The 22,516-nt window shown below is 37.6% G+C and overlaps 1 protein-coding gene across 7 annotated transcripts in view; it reads left to right on the top strand.

The window, feature by feature from the left end:
* The window catches only part of WDR17 (WD repeat domain 17), a 77,861-nt gene that overhangs the window by 43,502 nt on the left and 11,843 nt on the right, over positions 1-22,516 (top strand). For 6 of the 7 annotated variants that reach the window (XR_003794219.1, XM_029226451.1, XM_029226456.1 and 3 more), the window contains 13 exons: positions 743-825; positions 2,490-2,576; positions 6,209-6,373; positions 7,848-8,050; positions 9,123-9,272; positions 9,359-9,489; positions 10,461-10,586; positions 11,606-11,761; positions 14,480-14,544; positions 17,177-17,309; positions 17,771-17,862; positions 19,166-19,265; positions 20,100-20,239. Coding sequence is in view for 6 of the 7 variants with exons in the window: in XM_029226451.1 (XP_029082284.1) it covers positions 743-825; positions 2,490-2,576; positions 6,209-6,373; positions 7,848-8,050; positions 9,123-9,272; positions 9,359-9,489; positions 10,461-10,586; positions 11,606-11,761; positions 14,480-14,544; positions 17,177-17,309; positions 17,771-17,862; positions 19,166-19,265; positions 20,100-20,239 (1,631 nt within the window). In the remaining variant the exon portion in view is untranslated. The remainder of the gene's footprint in view (positions 1-742; positions 826-2,489; positions 2,577-6,208; positions 6,374-7,847; positions 8,051-9,122; positions 9,273-9,358; positions 9,490-10,460; positions 10,587-11,605; positions 11,762-14,479; positions 14,545-17,176; positions 17,310-17,770; positions 17,863-19,165; positions 19,266-20,099; positions 20,240-22,516) is intronic. The other variant, XM_029226455.1, reaches the window with a different exon arrangement.

The raw sequence follows: 22,516 nt of genomic DNA on the forward strand, positions 1-22,516 counted from the left end.
TTAGTCTTCCCTTAACAGCAGCCACGATTTAAGTGCTATATAAAACGGAAATGTTTTAAACAAAATTTGGAAATGGATTGGTTGCAACCTTTATTCACCCATTACCTAGTTGATGAATGACATTCCTATGTATAAAATATATTCTTTGTGTTTTTAAAAATTCTCATCATACCAGCTGTGACTGTATTCCTTTACCCTTTCCCATTCCAAGAATACAGATAAATATAGAGTACAGGTAAATACAGAGTGATTTGTTATAATAATATTAAACCTTCTTTGTTTCATAAAAATAAAAATTTGAAATTTAGAAGAACAATCAATAATAACAGCTGCTTGCAGCATCTCTTATACTGTAGTTTTAGGAGCCTAACTGGGTTAGAAAGCAGATAGATAACCATCTTCCTCTCCAGAAGGGCTTTTACAGAAAAAGGTATTAAGCTATTAAGCAGAGCTTAATTCTACAGATGGCTGAGGAAGCAGATTCTGGGTGTTTACCAGTGTCCACAAAAAGGAAATAGAGCCACCCATTTATGTCTTAAAACAATGGTTTTGTTTCTTAAGTGTTGACAGCGTCACACATTCTTTAAAGTATGTATTCAGCCTTCCGCTGTTGACAGTAGTGTCTCTGTAGCATCATCTAGAGCAAGTTCCTAATAGCAAAGTAATATTAGAAGAAATAAATAAATAAGAGGAAAAAGGGGTGAATTATTTCTTATTGATAGGTATTTTACATTTTTTGAAGCATGGAAAAAATGGAATATTCTGCATTGCCTGGAGTCATAAAGATTCCAAAAGACTAGCAACCTGCAGTGGTGATGGTTACTGGTAAGTACTATGTATGAAATCACACTGTTTATAAAAGATACATTTGATAATATCAATTGTATCATGTTAGCACATACATTAAAATGTTCAATGAGATTCCATTTGTACAGCTCTACCTACTATCGTAAATATTATTTATAAGCCCGCATGGGCACATGCTACATTGCTATGATATATCAGTAATAAATAACAATGCAATGGTGTTTAAAAATAAACAAACCACTAATTCTTTCTAGATGAAAATACTACTCGAATTTTAACTAGAATACCGTGACTTGGCTCAAAGAAACTTAAAGGACTTCCACAGAGTCTAATTTTCATCACATTTTGAGGGAGTGGTATTTCAGTTTCGCAAGTGATTAAAGAGGTATCAAGTGCTCTAGAAACTTGTTCACAGTAGGTGTTATTATTTAAAAAAGGATAAAAAGGCTTTGTAAGGAGGAATAAGACCATGCCTGTGGGAAATGCCTATTTTTAGAAAGTGACTAACTTCTCAGAGATATGTGCTTTCTTAATTCTGTTGAGTCCCAGGAAAAAGGAGGCTTCCAAGAAATATATGTAAGGGAAGAATTGCCTTTGAGTTAAAAAAAAATGTTTTTATTCCAACGGTGCTACCCTATAGCTATAGGTATTGTCATCTTTGACAGGTAGTATAAGCACTTATGGTTGTTGAGAAGTAGTAAAGTTTATCTCCTCTTAGGTTTTGCTATACCCAGCCCCAAATCTTCTCTTCCTCACTTTTTAATTTCAGTGGAAAATACAGTAGTTATGGAAACCAAAGATCTTTACCAAGAAGTTAAAATTTTCAGAAACAACAGTTAGTGATTTTTTTCCCTTGAAAATGACTATTTGCTCATTGATACATACCAAAATATGAAAGATGTACGTAAGAGTTTTTTGACTAGGTGATACATGATTAGCTTTACCATATATTCTCAGGGCATTACTTATTTGATAAATACCACAGTCAATGACTAAATATTTGGAAGTGTAGGTCACCACCACTCTCCAGTAACCTCGAAGTTTTGGTGGGCCTAGTGATGTTTTAAAAAGGTCTTTTCCAAAGACTTTTAAAACTTTGCAATACGTTAATTTATACACAGCTTTGTGTCCCTAATGGGATCAATAGCCCTTGCACTATGGTAATTAGAGCTGCTTTTGTTTTTGCAGTGAAAGTATATAGGATCTGTTTTGGGAGAAGGGGTCCTCTGAATTTCTAGTTGTATCACTTAAAATATGCCATGAAAATATATGTCTTGCAGTTGGTGTAATAGTGCATGCACCCAACACTATAAATGAGTTGTTTTAAACATACATTTTGAACTGTTAAATTTTGAAGCTGAAATCTAATGCATATATTTTAAAATATATGTATTAAACTATGTATTTCCCTAATTAAAAATATAAGAAATAGTTTCTAAATAAAAATGTATCTCCTTTAAATTGGTTTCAGTGGGTTACCATAATTAATGCTATGTGATATAAATATCCTTACTCATAATTGGTAATATTTACACAGTACTTTTAAATGTTCCTTGTGCTTTGCAGACAAAGTCTCTTTCCTAAAACACTTATGTTCAAATTTTACAGTTCTGGCTTTCTTCCCTTGAATGATGTATTTAGACTGTTGTAATTTTCTATTAATATATTATACTTAATTTCAGTATTATTCGAACAGTTGATGGTAAAGTACTACACAAATACAAACATCCAGCTGCAGTGTTTGGTTGTGATTGGAGCCAAAACAACAGGTAAGTACTTTTTCCGGAAATAAGTAATAATTACATTTCAGAGATTTTGAATAGCCATAAAGTTTAATGTTATTTCCATAGGTAATATTCATGACTCTTTTTAGGTAATATTCCCTTTGCCTAGCCTTGTAATTGCATGTGTAACCGTCTGTTTTTATTCCGTGAGGTTTTTATATGATTTAGAAATACTGATTTCCTACTTTCAAGCTATTTCCTGCTGCTTTAAGGGAAAGCATATGACTAACTAATGAAACCTGGAAATCAGTCCAATCTGTGTGTGTCTTCTGAGGAAAGTGGCCCTTTCTCTGAACCCTTTTTAGGAATCTGTGCAATGGTATTTTGTTCCCCGTGACTTTCCATTGCCTCCACCTAATGCAAATGCCATGGCCTTGGGTGATTTCCCATGACACGGAACTTAGAATGGTTTTGAAAGGTCAGCCTTGCTTAAGAGCCTGGCATTAAAGATCAGCTTAGATTTAAAAATTAATCCAAGTCAAACCTCCACTAAAATTGATCCTTTAAGCCACTGCACTTCCAAGAATCTTGTGTTTCAAACCTCTCTTTGATGGGATATAAATTATCTTTAAAAATTCAAACTTTCTTTAAATATTGTGAAAACAATGTGAATTATGCTTTTCCATATTAGAGTCGTAAGATATACATACTAAAATATTAAAACCTTATTACACTGTGTTCTGAGTCAAATCACATATTATACAAAATGATGGATCTATGAGTTTCTTCCAGTAAATACAGAAGCATTTATTACACAGTTACAGGTACTTTAAAAAAAAATTTTTTTATGTGGACCATTGTTAAAATCTTTATTGAATTTATTACAATATTGCTTCTGCTTTATGTTTTGGTTTTTTTAGCCCCGAGGCATGTGGGATCTTAGCTCCCCGACTGGGGATCGAACCCATACCCACTGCATTGGAAGGCAAAGTCTTAACCATGGACTGCCAGGGAGGTCCCCGGTTAGAGGCTCTAAAATGAGCTCGTGACCAGCTCTTCTGCAGTATTTCCCACCTCAGTGGCCTGAAAATGCAAACAACAAACTGCTAAAGCCCAAATCCTTGACCTCTTCTCTTTTTTTTTTGCGGTACGCGGGCCTCTCACTGTTGCGGCCTCTCCCGTTGCGGAGCACAGGCTCCGGACGCGCAGGCTCAGCGGCCATGGCTCACGGGCCCAGCCGCTCCGCGGCATGTGGGATCTTCCCGGACCGGGGCACGAACCTGCGTCCCCTGCATCGGCAGGCGGACTCTCAACCACTGCGCCACCAGGGAAGCCCTCTTCTTTTAGACCTTATTATCTCTCAATTTTCACTTGCAGCCAGCCATCAATTCCTGTCATATCCTCCATCTAAATATCCTTCTTTACCCAACCACCCCTCCAGCGACTAAACTAATGACATTTGTCTGTTTTGGGACTTCTGCAAAAGTCTTTTAAATCAATTCCAGAATTCACACCTTTCGTCACCACTTCCTCTCTCTGTGTTCTCTAGGTTGCTGTCAGAGTGAGCGTTTAAAACCACAGATGTGAGCACGGCATTCTCCTGCTTAAATCCTTCAACAGTTTCTCATTGATCTTGGGATAATGTGCAGAATCTTAGAAAGTCCTACAAGGGAGTCCCTGTATAATCCCATTCCTTTGTACTTTAGTATCACATTATAAGCCTTGCTTCCCTTGTTCTTTATATCCAGCCACAGTGGCTTTCGATTTCTTGAAACAGCCAGCTCATTTTCACCCCAAGGCTTTCACTCCTGTCTCCCCTTCCATCTAGGATTCTACTTCCCATCCCACCCCATACAACTCCTCCCAACCCGGGCCGGATATAAGTAACTTCTCCCTATCCTTCAGCTCTCAGCTCAAAAAACCACTTTTGGAGAAAAGTCTTCCCTGACCCCCATATTAGGTAAATTTCCCCTATGGTATAATAAGCCTTGGGTGCACTTAACATCATAAAATTAAGTTTTATTTGTGAATTGGCTGCTTCACCCTGTAAAATGTAAGCTCCATGAGATCAGTAGTGGTTATCTGTTTTTAGCAGTATATTCTTAGCAAAACACTGTACTTCTGACCCTCGCTATGCCTTGAAAAAAACATGTTTAATAAATGTTGAATATAAAAATGAGTAGAATTACCTTGCATATGGTCAACAGAACAGTTCCACATTCTTATTTCTCTGTTTTATAGGGTTAATAAGAATTTGACCGGTAGGAAAAAAAATTAGAAATTAATGCAGTATGCCTTGTTGGTGAAGAAAACTTTTTTTTTTTAAAAAGTCGTTTATACTTAACTATTGTGTTTACTACCAAGCCTACCTAATAAATTTCATTTTTCATTTTAAAATTTCACTTTTATTTTAAAAAATCTTTTCTAAATGTTCTAATTTCTGTATTTATATTCCACTTAGCATCCTAGGAGATAATTGAGAAACACCTTGAACTTATAAAAGTTTATTCATAAGATATTTCTGAATTTATAATTTGGATATCTGCATGTACCTTCTTTGAATATTTTTTCATTTCTAAGATTTTATCTTTATGTATCTGCATAGACATGTGTACAGAAATATGCTCGTGTATACGTGTAAATATTTGTATTATGCAAAATATATTTTCCCACATAGAGGAACGGGCTGTTTATCAGTGGGCCTTGGGCACATGTAATCGACACATTTATAGATTGGCATGCAGTTTACAAACTGGTGTATTTATGCATGTGAGGTTAAATAAATATAGGTATTACAACCCATGCGACAAAAATCAACAATGTGAAGTTTGGAGAAGGTTTTGATAACAGCTGGGTCCAAAACGTGTAACTTCCCCTCTTTACCTTTAAAGCCTGGGGACTGTTTATATGGTTGTTAATGTTCCTCCGGGAGACTGTTCTGGCTGGTACCTGATGCCACAGGTCTGCCTAGTACTCGAATTCCGTTGGGAACAGTATTCCAGGCATGACGGCTAGGGTACAAATAGTTGCTTAGCTATCTCACTCTCTTAGAGATAGAGCCAAGATCGTTAAAAGATCAGATCCACGTATTATATTCCCAGAGGATTCTGTTGGATCAAGCAGTTAAGCATCTCACCAAAGAGAATTGGAAAACCAGGAATGTGACTTACTGTCAGATGAGACGACCCTGGCTCTGCGGGGAGCTTTCCTAGCACACTTCTGGGGGAAGCATTGCTATTTATATCCCTACCACAACAAAATTTACCAACGGTCAGGGCATGTAGTAATTAATAACGTGCTTACAAGCAATTAAGCAAATCTCAGTCACTGACCATTCAAGACCCTTCTTAAGACCCAGTAGTTGCAAAATATAAAGGTCTGAGAAATACTAAAGTTATGAATCTAGACATCCTGAAAAAGAATGTATAGAAATGACTGTGCCATTATCTCTCATAAATAAAATAAAAACACAACTGATTGAAAGGAAACATTGAGAAACTCTGTACTGGAGCGGTTGCTGCAAATGATGTTTTTACTTATGTAAGTTTTCAGTGTAACTTCATTAAGGAAGCAAAAAATTCTCGTTTTAGAAGATAGAACTGTGTGCATTTGAAAACTATCAGTAACAAGTAATATCAAACTTTTAATTGTTTTATGTGCCGTGGGTGATATTTCAGAGACATGATAGCCACTGGCTGTGAAGACAAAAATGTTCGTGTCTATTATGTGGCCACCAGTTCCGATCAACCACTGAAAGTGTTTAGTGGGCATACAGAGAAAGTGTTCCATGTTAGGTGGTCTCCTCTGAGGGAGGGAATTCTTTGCAGTGGCTCTGATGATGGGTATGTATTTTTGGATTCTAATTTTCTAGTCCTAAACATCGTAAGCTTGTAATTTTATAGAAGTGTACTTATTTATATGATCCAACGTGTATGTGGAACTATTTTAAACATGTACTTAACAAGTAGGCAGTTAACAAGTATCTAATTGCATCCAACTAAAAGTAAATTAAATTTTTCCATACTTAGCATCTTATTCAGGATTTCTATTTGCTTATTTATTGTACTTGCAATAGATGCTTATTTCTCCCTTATTAGGAACAAAGTTAACAGAAATCTGTTGGGAAAGGGAAAAACGTCTGAAACAATAAACCTTTGTAACATGTAGAGACAAGTTTATTTTTAATAATGTTCCCATATTTAATGTGGAAAACAGCTGTACTCTGTTTTCATTAAGAATGGAATAAAAGAAGATGATTATATATGCTAGCATGAAAAGGAGATATTTTAGAAATGAGAGTGACATAACATTTTTTTTCTGGGTTTATGAAAGTTTCTGAAATCTTGTCTGTATTTTATATCCAGACAAGATACATTTGCATGGTACAGTTTGGGCTGTTTGAATATGAGATAAATTTAGGTAAGAAAAATCTTACTTGGCGCAAGTAAAAGTTGTAGTATATAGTAACCACATTATTCTGTCCTGGTATAAAGGGGAAAAAGAAGAAAGGAGTCTTTTATATATAGCAGAAAGAGATATGCCTTAAGAAATAAAATCTGTGGTATGTCTCCTAATAGTGAAATATAACCTTTGGAGTATTAATATTTTGATATTTTTCAGGTTTATATAAATCTTTAACTAAAAGATTATTATGAATTGTCCAAGCAGAGTTGGCATTTGGAGGTCTTAAATTGATTTTGAGTTCAAATTGTCCTTCAGTGACATTTGTACTCTACACAGTCAGTAGATTCAAGTAGTATTATGAACCCATTTATATTTAAATTTTGTACTTGACCTGAGAGTGATTCCACAGACTAAGAAGCTTATTTAACTGACAAAAACTTGAAGTGTTTCCTGTATTGATAAAAGCACAGATACGAACTGATTTTTCAAATAATACCCGTCATCATACACGCTGTATTTTCAAGTTACACAAATAATTTGAGTGCTCTTAAGTTACTGTATACATGTCGTTAGTCATATTTTTCTTTGGCTTTACCTGTTCTGGATATTTTATTTTAAGAAAGCAATTTTTTAAACACATAAACTGCGAAATCATGTATTTAGTATCAGGGGTTAATGGCCAGTAAAAGAAAGGAAAAAATATTGGAATAGGATGGCTCTAGCCTAGTTAGTTATTCATTTTAAAATAAATAAAATTCATTTTTATATGCTGAAAAGAAGAGAATCATAACATATATTGAAACATAAAATGTTTTTTCAATATACTGAGAAATAATCGTTGTGTTCCATTAAGAATATGCTGATACTCTAGATAAATTATAACTTGTATTATATACATAATATTGTTTTCAGTTCTGTTCGAATCTGGGATTATACTAAAGATGCATGCATAAACGTTCTTAGAGGACACACGGCACCTGTGCGGGGATTAATGTGGAATACTGAGATCCCATACCTACTAATATCTGGCAGCTGGGACTATACTATAAAAGTGTGGGACACTCGGGAAGGAGCTTGTTTGGACACCGTGTACGATCATGGTGCAGATGTATACGGTAAAGTGTTTTTCATGTACTTTTAAATTTTGCTATATTAATGATTATAATTTCTGAGCAAGACAGTATTTTTGAAGAAGTCTTACAGGGTTTCATTTTGAAATAACATTTATCTTAGTAGAAAGTATACATGCTTACTATTTAAGTATCAGAATACACAGAGGATAATAGAAAATGTCATCAGAAATAATCAGAAAATAACTCTTGTTAGCACCGTGGTGTCTTTCTCTCTATCCCTGTAGAGAAACATACACACACACACACGCACGCACGCATGCACGCGCGCACACATATACCCTTGCACATATTCTCATGTATGGCTTGGATTTTTCTCCGTTACCTTACCATCACCCCGAAGGTAAGTTGTAAAACAGGAAGTCCTTAACAACTTAGGTATGACGTAGTTAGCCATTCCTTTACCTCTGTTTTTGGATATTTGGGGCAATGTTTTGTTTCTTAATATAGTACAAAGTTTTTTACTATAAATGAGTTGGGAATGGAAAATCAGCTTCCTTACCTTTTGCACATGATTTTACCCTCATTTGTAGCACCCAAACCTTGATGGGGTCGAGTAGGTAAATTAAGAATGCAAAAATGATTATTGAGAGCAGTTAACCCTAACCTAGTCATTGCATCCATATGCTTTACGCCAATGGCCTTTTAGTTGCTGCAGTGTGGGACTGAGTGTGGGAGAGAATCCCATTTCTGGACATTCTAAAATGAAAGGTCCTCAAGTCTTTCTTTATCGTGTAATGAGAACATCCACCCACCCATGGATCACTGTGTATTCCATGGGTATGACAGTCAGCTCACTGACATACCAACTGAAATGTAATTTCAACACTTTCATCCAGGACCATCTGCTTTCTAATAATTATTCAACTCTGTGTTCATATCTACAGAAGATGCTAAATACTTTTTTTACATCTGTGTATTGTTTTCAGCCAAGACAGAAATGTTATTTAAAACACTTCTCCACAACTTCAGTTCTGTGGAAGGGTTAGGAGGTACACATCAATAAAACATATTTTTCAGTGCTTCCTTTAGTAAATGGCTTTATTTCTTCCACCAGGTTTAACATGCCACCCACGTCGCCCCTTCACTATGGCCTCATGCTCCCGGGACTCTACTGTGAGACTCTGGTCATTAACGCCGTTAATCACTCCTTTACAAATAAATATTCTGGCAGATAGATCCTGGGAAGAAATTATCGGGAACACTGGTATGGAAACTCTGCATGTATTAGATCTTCTTTCTAAATACGATTTTATAAGCGCTCTTTTCTCAAGAGTTGTGTCTCTTCTCCAGATTGTGCTGTAGAACAAGGCATGCCCCCTCTGCTGTGTGGCAAAGTGTCAAGAGATATCAAACAGGAGATAGAGAAACTAAGTGGCAACCCTCGTGTGAAAAAACTAAGATGGTTTTCAGAATGTTTATCAGTAAGTATTAGAGGAATTAAGTGTGAAAATTTCCGCTTTGCCAAAGTGAATCATGACAACTTTTTGTCATTAAGTTATCACATATTTACATGTGTCATCCCAGTGTAAGAAAGCAAATGGTCCATAAGTTGTGAGGGCAATGAGACATTAAAAAAGAGACAGAAGAAGGCCATTTGCTGTTTCCACCCTACTAACACTGACAAAATCGATCACTGACTGATCAGGAGCATTTCTGACAGCCTTTAGGGCACTTCAGCTACCGACCTACCTCCTAACTTGTCAGCTGCTGCTGTGTGGTCTCCATGTCCGCTTTTATAGCAGCATGCTTCCTTACCTTCTATTCTGGCCCTCGCCTTGATGTTATTATCTTTTATTATTGGCAATAAACCAACTTTTCCTTCTTAATTATCACTTGCACTTCAGAACCGCGTGTTTTGTTTTGAAGACCCTTTTCACCTCAAGAACTATTCGTGATCTTCCACATGGTGATAGACAGCTGAGATTATTTCTGAGCTAACAAAATATGTAATCAAAAAAGTTTGCCACCGACCTTAAATGATTTTAAATTTAGTGTTATTTTATAAATTATAACAGTTTCTACTATATATATTTGAAAATATCCAAAATTTTCATATTACACCACACTCGCTTATACACACACATTTGTATATATAGAGCCTATTTGTTGGGACTGTGGGTGACTCAAGGATCTTTTGCAACGAATAAAGCTTTTCCCCTCTGGTCCTCAATAGACAATTTGGGTGCATGCATTAATCCAACAAGGATCTCAGAGGGCCTAACAAACAAAAAAAGCAAATGGAAACCAGAAACAATAAATAAGATAGAGTATAGTTATTATCCCGTTAATTTTTCAAGTTAGATATGCCTGCATTATATTTTTAAAGGTGCAAAATGCTGTGGGGTTTTTAATTCATTATTCTATCTTTGGATGTTCTGTATCAACTTTTTAGCCTCCGGGTGGCAGTGACAATTTATGGGACTTAGTTGCTGTGATAAAAGGGCAAGATGATAGCTTACTTCCTCAGAACTACTGTAAAGGAATAATGCATTTGAAACACCTGATCACATTCCGAACAGTAAGTGAAGTATGCAGATGTGATGTACTCGAACACAGAATTGTTTTGCCTTTTCACTATTAAAATATGAAAATTATTTTTTGCATATATAATTAGAGTTGGTAGACTGAAGTAAGTGAACACTGAGGACATAAACCTTCAGTAAAAACTGATCACGAGAGTATCAATTATTTGGGGAACAGATTAAGGCAGCCATGGTTTTCATAGGTTGAATCTCGTGAAATTCTTCAAAGGTCACCTGGAAAGCCCTTGAAATGCTTTACCTTTACACTATTACCAGATGATTGTATGTATGGGCTACTCTGATTTTTGTCTCAGAGTCCTACTAGGCTGTATTCTGGGATATATTTTATTAAAACCGTTCGTATTTTATCCCTTAATGAATTTCAGTACAAAACTACTAGTCACCTTATACATGAAGCGATACGCAGTTCCAACAGTAAACCAGTCCTGAGACCAGAAAGAAGAAGAAGCTTTTATATTTGCAATGAAGTATCAGTGGGTGACTATTTAATTGTTAGACCATGGAGAGAATCATGCCAGGGATGTGGATTTGATGGTGATAGGAAGCAGCTATCTTCATAAAGAAGGACCCTTTTAAATCACAAGCTAAACACCTAATGACTGTAACAGTTACCTATTGATAGTATAGAAACCAATTAGAATAATTTTTAGTTTTTATTTTTATTTATTTATTATATATTTTTTCACCAGTTATATACCACTTTATCACTCACTACCTTTTGGCCTCTGGACTTCTGGTGAGTTTTAAGGAAAATGGGATTTAGCTTCTTCCCACCCACACCAGGCATATCCAAGCCCTACTCTTCACCACACCAAAATATTGTGTTTAAAGAGGTGTTATATTTTATAGATAAAAAGCATTGATTTAAAAAAATATTTAATTTCCAGTGCTATATGCTTATAAAATATGTGTCTGTATAATGCTTTTATAATGATCTGTTATCACTAACTGTTGCATAACAAAATTTAGATCATTTCATTTTCTTCTTAACCAGTCTGAAGCCCAAGAACTAACCACAGTCAAGATGTCTAAATTTGGTGGTGGTATCGGTGTCCCTACTAAAGAGGAAAGACTGAAGGAAGCTGCTGAAATACACTTGCGATTAGGACAGATCCGGAGATACTGTGAGCTGATGGTGGAACTTGGAGAGGTAAAATGTGCTATTAAAGCAAAACCAAGGAGTCTCACACAGTGTTCCAAGTCTCAGTTAGATACTAAATATCAAGCTTATCTTCTTCCAGGTCTGGTTGGTTCTCTGCCAATCTGATACCAGGGGTATACCTCAGAGCAGCAGCTATCCAAGTGAGATCCCGGCTAGCAGTATCAGCATGCCTGGGAACTCCTTAGACGTGCATTTCCCACCCAAACCTACAGAATCAGGAACTCGGGGGATGGAGCCCAATGACAGGTGCTTTTCTAAGCCCTCCAGCTTCTCTTCCCAACAAGCTAACCTGTGAGAACCACTGTCCTCGACTCTAGTCTTTGATTCCTAAAAAAGTCTATGTTGGCTAATCTGCTCCCAGTGAATTCCCCTTGCTAATACTATTTGTCAGTCCCACACTGACCCCCTCTGAGGGTCAGCTGGTGAAGGCGCATTCTGATCTTTAGAGAGCACTGAATCAACAAAACAGAGTTTTCCAAAAAGGTTTGGATGAATCCATTCTATGAAAATTCAGGATGGTGGTTTCCTTTGGGAAATGGGTGGTGACTAAAATAGAGCAGAAGAGAGGAGGGGCTTCTGTTCCTTGATCTGGGAGCTCATTACATTAGTATTCAGTTTGGGAAGATTTATTGAGCCTTTCATTTTTTGGCATGTGTACTTTTAGGTCAACAGAAATTCTCCTACCCATGAAAAATAAAAGATTAGAATGACATGGACTCATTCCATGGTTGATAATTTCTGAAAAGCTCTTGGTTAATTAATTTTATAATTACAAAGCATGATATTAGGACTCCAAAAGAAAAATGGTACTGACAAACCTAGTGGCAGGGCAAGAATAAAGACATAGAAGATGGACTTGAGGACACGGGGGTGGGATGTGGAAGCTGGGGCGAAGTGAGAGTAGCATTGACGTATGTACACTACCAAATGTAAAATAGCTAGTGGGAAGCAGCCGCAGAGCACAGGGAGATCAGCTCGGTGCTTTGTGACCACCTAGAGGGGTGGGAGGGAGACTCAAGAGGGAGAGGATATGGGGATATATGTGTGCAAATGGCTGATTCACTTTGTTGTACAACAGAAACTAACACAGTATTGTGAAGCAATTTTACTCCAATAAAGATCTATTAAAAGAAACTAACTTAAAAAAAAGAATACTTATAAATAATATGAAGTAAAACTAAGCAGTAACATTACATTAAACTGTATCAAAATTAAATTTAGCTCACCTTTGTATTTCCCTGTACATTAGAGACAAACAACGAATTACTGCTTGATCTAAGATAAGAAAGTGTACCATTTAAAAATGTTATTTAAAAGGAATTGCAAACTAAAAAAATGTTTAACTTAGGAGCAGTGTGAAATTTTTCTTATGAAGAAATAAAGCTATGACTTAAAAGTTACTTCTTTAACAGGGCACTTCTAGAAAGAATATCAAAAGTGAAGGAGAAAAAGAATAAATAAATTTGGTAGAACAGTGTAATTCTTTATCTTTCTGAGTTATATATTTGGGTGTATATAATTTTAAATTATATTTAATTCCAATTTAATTCAAGATAATTTAAGCAGGCATTTACTTATGGAGCTAATAATTTTGTTGTCGTGCAGTTTCATCAATGGACTTAATGATCCAAAAAACTGTGCTTACAACCCTTTAGAAATATAGGTGTCCTTATAATTGTTCAGGATCACCGCCTTACAAATAGCTTCTATTTCTGTAAAATTGATAGTATGAGATTAGGAAAACATTTATTCTTTTCACTTGCAACACATGTTTTTATTGAAAGAGCTTGGTGATTTTAAAGTTAATTTAATCTACATTTCAATTTCTTTCTTCCATTCATCCCTACTATAATAAAGACGAATTTCCCCCAAAAAACATGATTATAAATAATGTAGTGTTAAAAATTCCCTAACCTATTATTTTCAGGCTAATTACCAATTTTCTAGCTTTATTTGCAGTAGAACTTGCCTGCCTCGGAGAGCCTTCATTAAAATGAAGTTTTGATTTATGTAGTGATATTTCAGAATATTTTCTCCTCAGTTCCCTTCTAGACTTGAATTCAGTGAAATCTGTGTCTTCAAACAACAGTCACAATCAGCCTTAATTGAACAGCGAGCTTCTTTTAGTAGTAGTCTACTTTTTAAAATATGAAGACAGGAATATCAATTATAAAGGGAGAGATGACAATGAATAAAATTTATGACAATGAGTAGGGAAAAAATAAAAACAGAAATAAATGCTGTGTTTGTTAAATATAAGTAACAGTGAAATAAAAATTTCAGTGTATATATGACTTTGAACATAGAACATAGACTACCATAGACCAGATTACTCTGGTGTTGTGTGGGAAGGTGAGTTAGTATATTTTTCAAACTACATACTTTATGTACTACCCCTTCTCCCAACCTCCTTTCTTTTTCTCTCTCTGCTCCCCCCCTTCCTTCCACCGCTCTTCCTTTTTCTGTAGGCTTGGGATTTTCCCTGCTAAATCAGGGAATTTATATATCTTATTTTATTTTAAACTATGGTAATACTTATACTCTAGGGAATGCACGAGATAATATACAAAAAATATGTCTGGAAATCCAAACACGCTAATAAAAACTTGTATTATAAATATGAGTTCATTTTTTAAAAAGCCTGTTAAGAGTTAGCCCGTACAATCAAAATGGGTATGTTTCTGCTCTTCTCTTCTCCTGTTCTAGTGGGACAAAGCCTTGTCAGTTGCGCCAGGGGTGTCTGTGAAATACTGGAAGAAGTTGATGCAGAGGTGAGGCAGAGAGTCTGTGTCCAAACAGATGTTTTACATTTTGTTAAAATAGAAGCAATATATAAGTATGCTAGTAGCCTTTGAGATTTTTTACTTTTATGTTGTTTTAAATGATAACTGAATTTTATGTCTCCTGATACAGTAAATTACACGAATCGGTTATAAGTCATTTGGCGTTCTTATATTTGAGCTGACATCTGATAGGAACAGTGGTGGGAGGCAAATTCCCCCATGTTGATGGAGGAAATGACAGATCAGTCAACATACTCACTGGTTAATGTATTGCTATTGAAATAGAAGTGGTAAGATTTCTTGAAGGTTAGCAAAGTTTGTGAAATAGTCATTCTATAAATAATCTCAGAAATTCTCTGCGTGGACACTAATTCCTGCCGTGTCCTCTGCATGTATACAAGGTAGTTCTGATGATGAAGAAGGGTTTTACCACTGAACAAGGTTAACCGGATGTCCTTGTTCTAGAATGTAATAAACAAACAAGATTTCTTCTGAGGTGTATTGGTCTCCTAGGGCTGCCATAAGAAAGGACCACAAACTGAGTGCTCAGAACAACAGAAATGTATTCTCTCACGGCTGTCAAGTTGTCAGCAGTGTTGCTTCCTGCTGGAGGTTCTGAGAAGGAATCAGGTCCGTGCTCTCCCCCTGGCTTCTGGTGGTTACCGACAGCCCCTGGCACTGCAGGCTCTGCTAAGTCTTCACGTGGCATTATCCCCCGTGCGTCTCTGGGTCCAAATTCCCCGTTTTTAATAAGGATACCAGTCATATCAGATTTAGAGTTTACCCTAATCCAGTACAACCCCGTCTTAACTTAATTATATCAGCAAATGAAGTCACACTCACAGGTACTGTGGATTAGGGCTTCCACCACGTATCTTCTGAGGGGGAAACATAGACTGCTGTCTGTTCTGTTCTGTTCATTCGTTCCACAGATACTTAGCGCTCACTACGTGCCAGTTACCGTAGAGGACTATTTACTGAGTAATTACCTTGCTTCTGGCATTAAAAATGAAGTTTGGTTTTCGTTTCACGGGACAGGGTTTAGAAAAAAAATTCAACTGTAACTCACGTGTACCCATAAAATCAATCAGAGACGAAGCATGAAATACAGAAGGGTTAACGCATTAGCCGTGGGAAAGTGGACCATTCCCCAGCACCTACTCTCCCCAAATAAGTAAGCAATAGCTAGCTCCAGCCCTCAGACTGCAGGCTCCTTAGACTAAGCTCTGAGAATCCAAAGTCATTCTAAGTTCGTGTGTCTTCTGTTGTGTGTACAATTACTACACGATTGTAAATGTCACTGCTCCCACTGAAACCTTAATAAAGTCAGGTCAGCAGAGGGTATTTATTTCACAAAACAATTTTGTTTCAACCTAAGAAACAACAGTCATTTTCATTTATCTTTGAAAACCAACACCTGATTTTCTCTGCTCCTTAGTTCACATGGTGGCCAGAAAATCATCTCCCTGCAACTCCTAAGTTCATGTTTTATGCATCCAGCCATTCAGAAAGATTGATCGGCAGTGTCTCAGTCCTACTTCTAAATGCCCAGGAAGAGAATATTGTTCCTAAACAGCTATAACAGGGAAATCAGGGTCAGATGGTAAAAGCCTGGTTTTTAGGGAAAACTCCAATGACCCCATGAACTGGAGACTGTTAACAGTGATCTAGGCAAACAATAATAAAATTGTTGTTTTATTATTAAATAAAAAAGTGTCTACTGCACCCACCCAAAGGTTGGCAGTTGAAATGGAGTTTAATGCAGGTGCCAGCATAAATTAAATATACCAGATTAGTTTTCAGTAAAACTGAGATTAAACGTTAAGCGTGGAATTAACGAGGTTGGTCATTGAGAAAGTAATGGGGACATAAAACAGGAAAAGAGAAACAGAGACAGACAGACAGACAGTGGTGGAGGTAGAGAGACAGAGACAGACATATGTATATCCTTCATAATCTCCAAGATCAGGCCCCCGCTCCCCCCTCACATATTGGGAACATTAGTTTTCTTTAAGCTACCTTGCTTGGGGCAAAGTTCCTTAACCCTTTCCAGCATATGAGCGCAGCAAAAACATAGCCAGTGATGACAGTGAGTGGGGAAAAAATAAAAACAGAAATAAATTTCATGTTTGTTAAATATAAGTAACAGTGAAATAAAATTTTCTTGAATTGTCCTTTTTAATGATTCTTAGGCTACTTGCATTTAGAGGCTCGCCAGTCGTTGTGCTCACTAAAACACTTCAAATTATCTGTCTTTAGTGAAGTAGACACCCACATATGCATTAATCCAATTGAGAGTAGATGTCCCATCACACATATCTAGCTAACAACTTATCAGAAAGATATATTCCTTATTTTAATAGCTAAGCTACATTAATTTTAAGACCTGAAATGTTCATTGCATTTAAAATATGAAAATTTGTAGTTTCCTAAGGAAAAACAAGTACTAACAGTGTTTACTATTTCAGAAAACGTTTGTTCTCCATATGTGATATGATTAAAAATCTAAGTCTTTGTGGATTCTGATGCAAATTTTAGGTACTTCAGAGAATCTCAGTCAAACTGAGAACCTTGAAATTACTCTGTTATATACAAAAAAGCTTTGCTGTTATTTTATTAGGAGAGCTGATCAGCTAATCCAGGAAGATAAGGATGATGTCATTCCATACTGCATAGCCACTGGCGATGTGAAAAAATTAGTCCATTTTTTTATGTCAAGAGGTCAGCTTAAAGAAGCTCTGCTTGTTGCACAGGTACAAACACGTAACGACACGGGCTGGACACACTGGGAGGGGCGTGTGGGAGGGGGAAGGTCATGTTCACATGATGGACAGAGTTGTAGATGGCTTGGCTTCTGCCCACCTCCCGACCTCCTTTCTTGGACATTTCAGTCACCCTCTCTTTGCTCTGGCCACACCGAACCTATTTTAGATCTTTAAACATGCAGGCATTTCTGAACTCTGGCCTTTTCTACACTGCTGAACGTTGTATACACTTGAACAACTCTAGTAATCATTCACTTGAAGCTTCCTGTTGATACAACAGAGTTCATGGGTTGGTTTTTTTGTTTTTTTTTTTAATTCTAAGCCTATCTCCAAATCGTAGTATAAATTTCAAACATCATTTAAATATACTTTGTTCAAAAGAATATTCTGAAATTGGTCCATTATCAGCAGTTAGCTACAGATTAACTAAAGATTGCATTAAATTCCAGGCTGCTTGTGAGGGAAATATGCAAACCTTCCATGTTTCAACACCTAAAGGATCTTCTTATTCTGATGATATCTACAAGGAAGACTTTAACGAGTGAGCGATTCATTCTTTGTTGGGGATCAATACTTTTTGGTGGCTGGTTTCCCTTTAAGGCAGTTCATCCTTCTTGGCACGCAGAGGACTTGTCTGTCTCGTGTCCTCAACTGCATTTCTCACCACAGTCATGTTCCGTCACAGCATCCGTCCCTAGACGAGGAGGGAAATGTCAGGCACATAGACACAGCCGCCACACGTCTTATGTAGCTTCCAGAAAAGCAAACTGCATTTCAGTACAGAAATTGCATATAAAGCACCTAAATCCTTAAAATCTGATCAAACCTGCTGGGGAGGAGAGGCAGTAAAAGTAAGATGTGCTGTTTATTAATGTTTCACCCTAGACTCAGTGTGGATAACATCTCCCTGACATCACTCAAAATCCACGACATCCTGGTATTAGCATCTGGAACAACATCTAGGTCTCTTGACATATACACACTACTATATATAAAATAGGTAACTAATAAAGACCTGCTGTAGAGCACAGGGAACTCTACTCAATACTCTGTAATAACCTCTATGGGAAAAGAATCTAAAAAAGAGTGAATATATGTATATGTGTAATTGATTCACTTTGCTGTACAGCAGAGGGTAACACAACATTGTAGAGCAACTGTACTCCAATACAAATGTTTTTAAAAATTAAAAAAAAAGGAAATCCAAATACTGAAGCTTTTAAAAGAAATGGAAATTAGGATTCTCCAGCCTTTTGACCTTTTTTAAGTCTAGTAATCTACCTTCCTCTGCGTCTTCTCTTAGCTCCTATCATTGCCCTAGGAAATAGGATATTTAAACTTTTAGGACACTTGACACGTAAAAATGATCACAAAATGTTAGGCAAATAATGTGTTGGGACTAACGCATTTCTTCCTGGTTTTTTGCTGTTATTCTCTGCCATTTCTAAACTTGGCATTTTAAAGATCTGACGTTACACCACCCCCGTTCCAGTCATCACCTAAATCTTGAAAAGTTTCTGTTCAACCTGTAATTCTTCTAAGGTTAACTGCCCCTATAGCTGAGGCATAAATTATTCGATGTAGGACGGGAAATTCTGAAAATTTGGCTTTTCTTCTGAAAAGAAGAAAAATTGCAGGGGAGAGCAGGTAGCTTTATCAGCTCATCTGCTAAGAAAGACTCTGCTTTCCTGATTTTCCCCCCAAATCAGGCTTTTTACCTAAACCAAGGATATAAAATTAAATCTTGTTGGATCCCTTAAGCAGCTTGTTATAAAAAGGCATCAGTTCACTGTTATGATGGAGTCCTCGTGTTTATATCCAGTACGTACACTTTTTCTTCCTAGACTCCTGCAGGAAGCCTGCAGAGAGCTGGCGGAATGGTATTTTCAGGATGGCCGGGCAGTCCTAGCCGCGTGTTGCCACCTCGCTGTGGATAATATCGAGGTACATTTCAAAGTGGCTCATGTGAATGAAAAGCTCTTAAGATACGTCATGATGTTTGAGGGGGAATAATACGGTGACTTCCTATGTAAGATCTGGTTTTTGCATGCTTTCCAAGCCTGAGCGATTACATGCCCAATAAACACAGATAAACTCTACAGACTATGAGATCTTTTTATTTACCTATTTATTTATTTTTATTACAAGAGACATATTTGTCAAAACCTTACTTTAAGTATTTCATCATATATGAGAAGCAGGAGTGTGGTAAAGGGAAGAGTCACTGGACTTGGACTCAGAATACCTCACTTTTGAAAGCAGTTATTTTTATAAATACTTTAGTATATTCTTCACAAGTTATGTTTTCGAGGTATTTTTCATTTGAGCCTCTAATGTAATAGGAAACCATTAAGTAAAGATGTGGGTTCTATTTTGCATGTATCCTTAGCTATGTTGGCCTTAAGGGATAATTGATAGTCATTGTACAGTATCGAGGAAGATTTTACGAATTTACTTTTTTTTCTGATAGAGGGACTGAAGGACATGTTGAGGATACTGCAGAGACACTGTTATTAATTACAAAAATGTGAGCAAAGGCTCGAAACTCTTAAATTCTGACCTTATAAAATGTGCTCTGTGTCCCTTTATCAGCTTTTCCATCTGAAAACTGTAGTTGCCCTGACATAAGTACTGTAGACAAATGTTACACTCGGTATTTTATAAGAATAATCGATTATAGGTTAATACAACTTTATCTGCTTCATGAGATGAAGTAGGGGAATGATGATGTTACCCAGCATCTATGAAACTGAAGGAATTCTTTTCTCATTGAGCAAGCTGGCTATGGCGTACCTGATTCGCGGAAACGAGCTGGAGTTGGCAGTCTGTGTGGGCACAGTGCTTGGAGAGCTGGCAGGACCCGCAACCCACTATGCCCTCGAGCTGCTGGCGAGAAAGTGCATGATGATTCCAACGTGGTGAGCATTTCTAAAGTCAAAGAATAGTTTCCTAGTGATGGAAGCATTTTTTGAATGTGGTAAGTTGCTCTCGATAAGATGTGTGTTGGGAGAATATAGGAGCTCCCTTTTAGATAAAGATAAGATGTGAGCACGAATTAAGAGTGAGAACTACCGTGGCTATGTAGCGAAATCTGCCATCACTTATTCTAAAGTAGCCCAGTTGTAACGTGTAATATTTCAAACACATAAAGCACCATGAGACAGTAAATGTGCACTTCTTAAGATTATCAGGACCACGCATTCCCACTTCCCATTGCGGAGCACAGGCTCTGGACGCGCAGGCTCAGTGGCCATGGCTCACGGGCCCAGCCGCTCCTCGGTATGTGGGATCTTCCCGGACTGGGGCACGAACCCGTGTCCCCTGCATCGGCAGGCGGACTCTCAACCACTGCACCACCAGGGAAGCCCAACATTCCCACTTTTTAAATTCTGCATGTCTACACTCATTCTTGTCAGATCTTGGGTCTTAGTTTGAGGTTTAGAAAATAAAGTCACTTTTCTAATGGAGAGTAATAATAAAGATGGTGTAGCCGGACACTTGGAACAAACTTGGGCTATGCTGTAAGAGGCAGACCCGGGAGAGTCCCTGGGGGACTTGGAGCTCCAGCTCACAGCAATTCTCCCTCACTTCTCAGGGCAGACAGTCCTTCATCGTGGAGCAAGGAGATGGTGCTGTCACTCACGTGTTTGTTGAATAAAGATGATTTTAGACCTCTGTCTTCTCACGTAGAACCTTGGGAAACTTCTACATAAGCTTGTTTATGAGGACTTTCACGTCTCCCCACTCTACACTCCCTGCACACAGGCCCCCGCTCTTACGATGGAGCTATACAGACGCCACTGTTGAACACTACAGATGAGAATCACCGTCATCGCTAGCTAACACTTCCTTGCCGCTCACTGTGCGCCATGCACCGTCGTAAGCACTTACGTGCAACATGCAACAGTTCACTCAGAACTATGCGGCAGATGTTGATTTGCCTCTGGTCTCAGCAGATGGTCATGCCAGGACTCAAAGCTACATAAGCTGGCTCCAGTATTTGCACTCCTAGCTACTGTCTTAGTCAGCTGGGGCTGCTGTAACAAAATGCTACAGACTGGGTGACTGATACACAGGAGAAATTTAGTTTTCATGGTTCTGGAGAGTGAGAAGTTCAAGATAAACTGGCAGATTCGGTGTCTGATGAGAGCTGGCTTCCTGTTTCGTAACTGGCTGCGTTTTTGCTGTGCTCACGTGGTGGAAGGGGTGAGGGAGCTCCCTGTGACCCCTTTTATCGGGGTACTAAATCCCATTCATAGCGGCTCTTCCCTCATGTCCCTATAACCTCCCAAAGACCCCACCTCCTAATACCATCCCGCTGGGGGTTAGATGTCAACATAGGGCTTTTGGGGGACACAAACATTCAGTCTATGGCAGCTGTCACACTACACCGCCCCCTCATCCAGGGCTGAGTCAGAAAAAGGGCAGTGCTTCCCGGACTCCTTTCCTGTCGGATCTGGGCGCTTCAGAGAGATTCGGGAATCTCAGAGTTATTCTAATTTTTACCCATATCGTACAGTGATGTAAGAGCTCCCTCCCCCATCAGAATGGAGTGGTGCCCCACCATCAGTCTCAGACTTAAGTGTACCTAACGCAGGCCATCCTTCGAGAGGACCCAGTTCCGTCTCTCAAGAACTATGGTCGTTGGCTCAGACCCAACCGAGAGCACGAGGTCTAACTCACACTACTTAACCCACAAAGGTGACTGACTGACGCTGTGCTACAAGTCATCATCTAATTCAAATACAATGTGATTACTTTTTTAAAAAAAGTAAAGGTAAAAAGTAGCAAAACATGGATATTAAATTTTAAAGAGGTTTCAAAATCTTCCACCTGACTCTCTGCCTTATTGCTTTTAATATAAAACGAACTTCTCCTTCCTTTTAACTCCCTCCAAGAGTCCTTTCTTTATATAGCCATAGGTTTGTGCATCAGAAACCAGGATAAAGTTCAAACGCTGAAATACATGCATCTGGCTTTTTTTTCCTAGTGAAATCTAATCCTAATGTAATTTTATAAACCGAGAACACTTCGTGTTTTTTTTTACAGTTACTGGTAAAAGTTTGCTTTTTCTTGGTTGTCATTGCCTATTCATGGTATTCAAATTTATTTTCTTTTTAGCTTTCCATCCACTGGATACAGGTATTATCGAGTTTTATTAAAATCTTCAATTAAAAATTCACATATTTTGTTTT

The sequence above is a fragment of the Monodon monoceros genome, unplaced genomic scaffold (assembly GCF_005190385.1).
Source record: "Monodon monoceros isolate NGI ecotype Baffin Bay Population unplaced genomic scaffold, NGI_Narwhal_1 Super_Scaffold_17, whole genome shotgun sequence".
Classification (NCBI taxonomy): Eukaryota; Metazoa; Chordata; class Mammalia; order Artiodactyla; family Monodontidae; genus Monodon; species Monodon monoceros.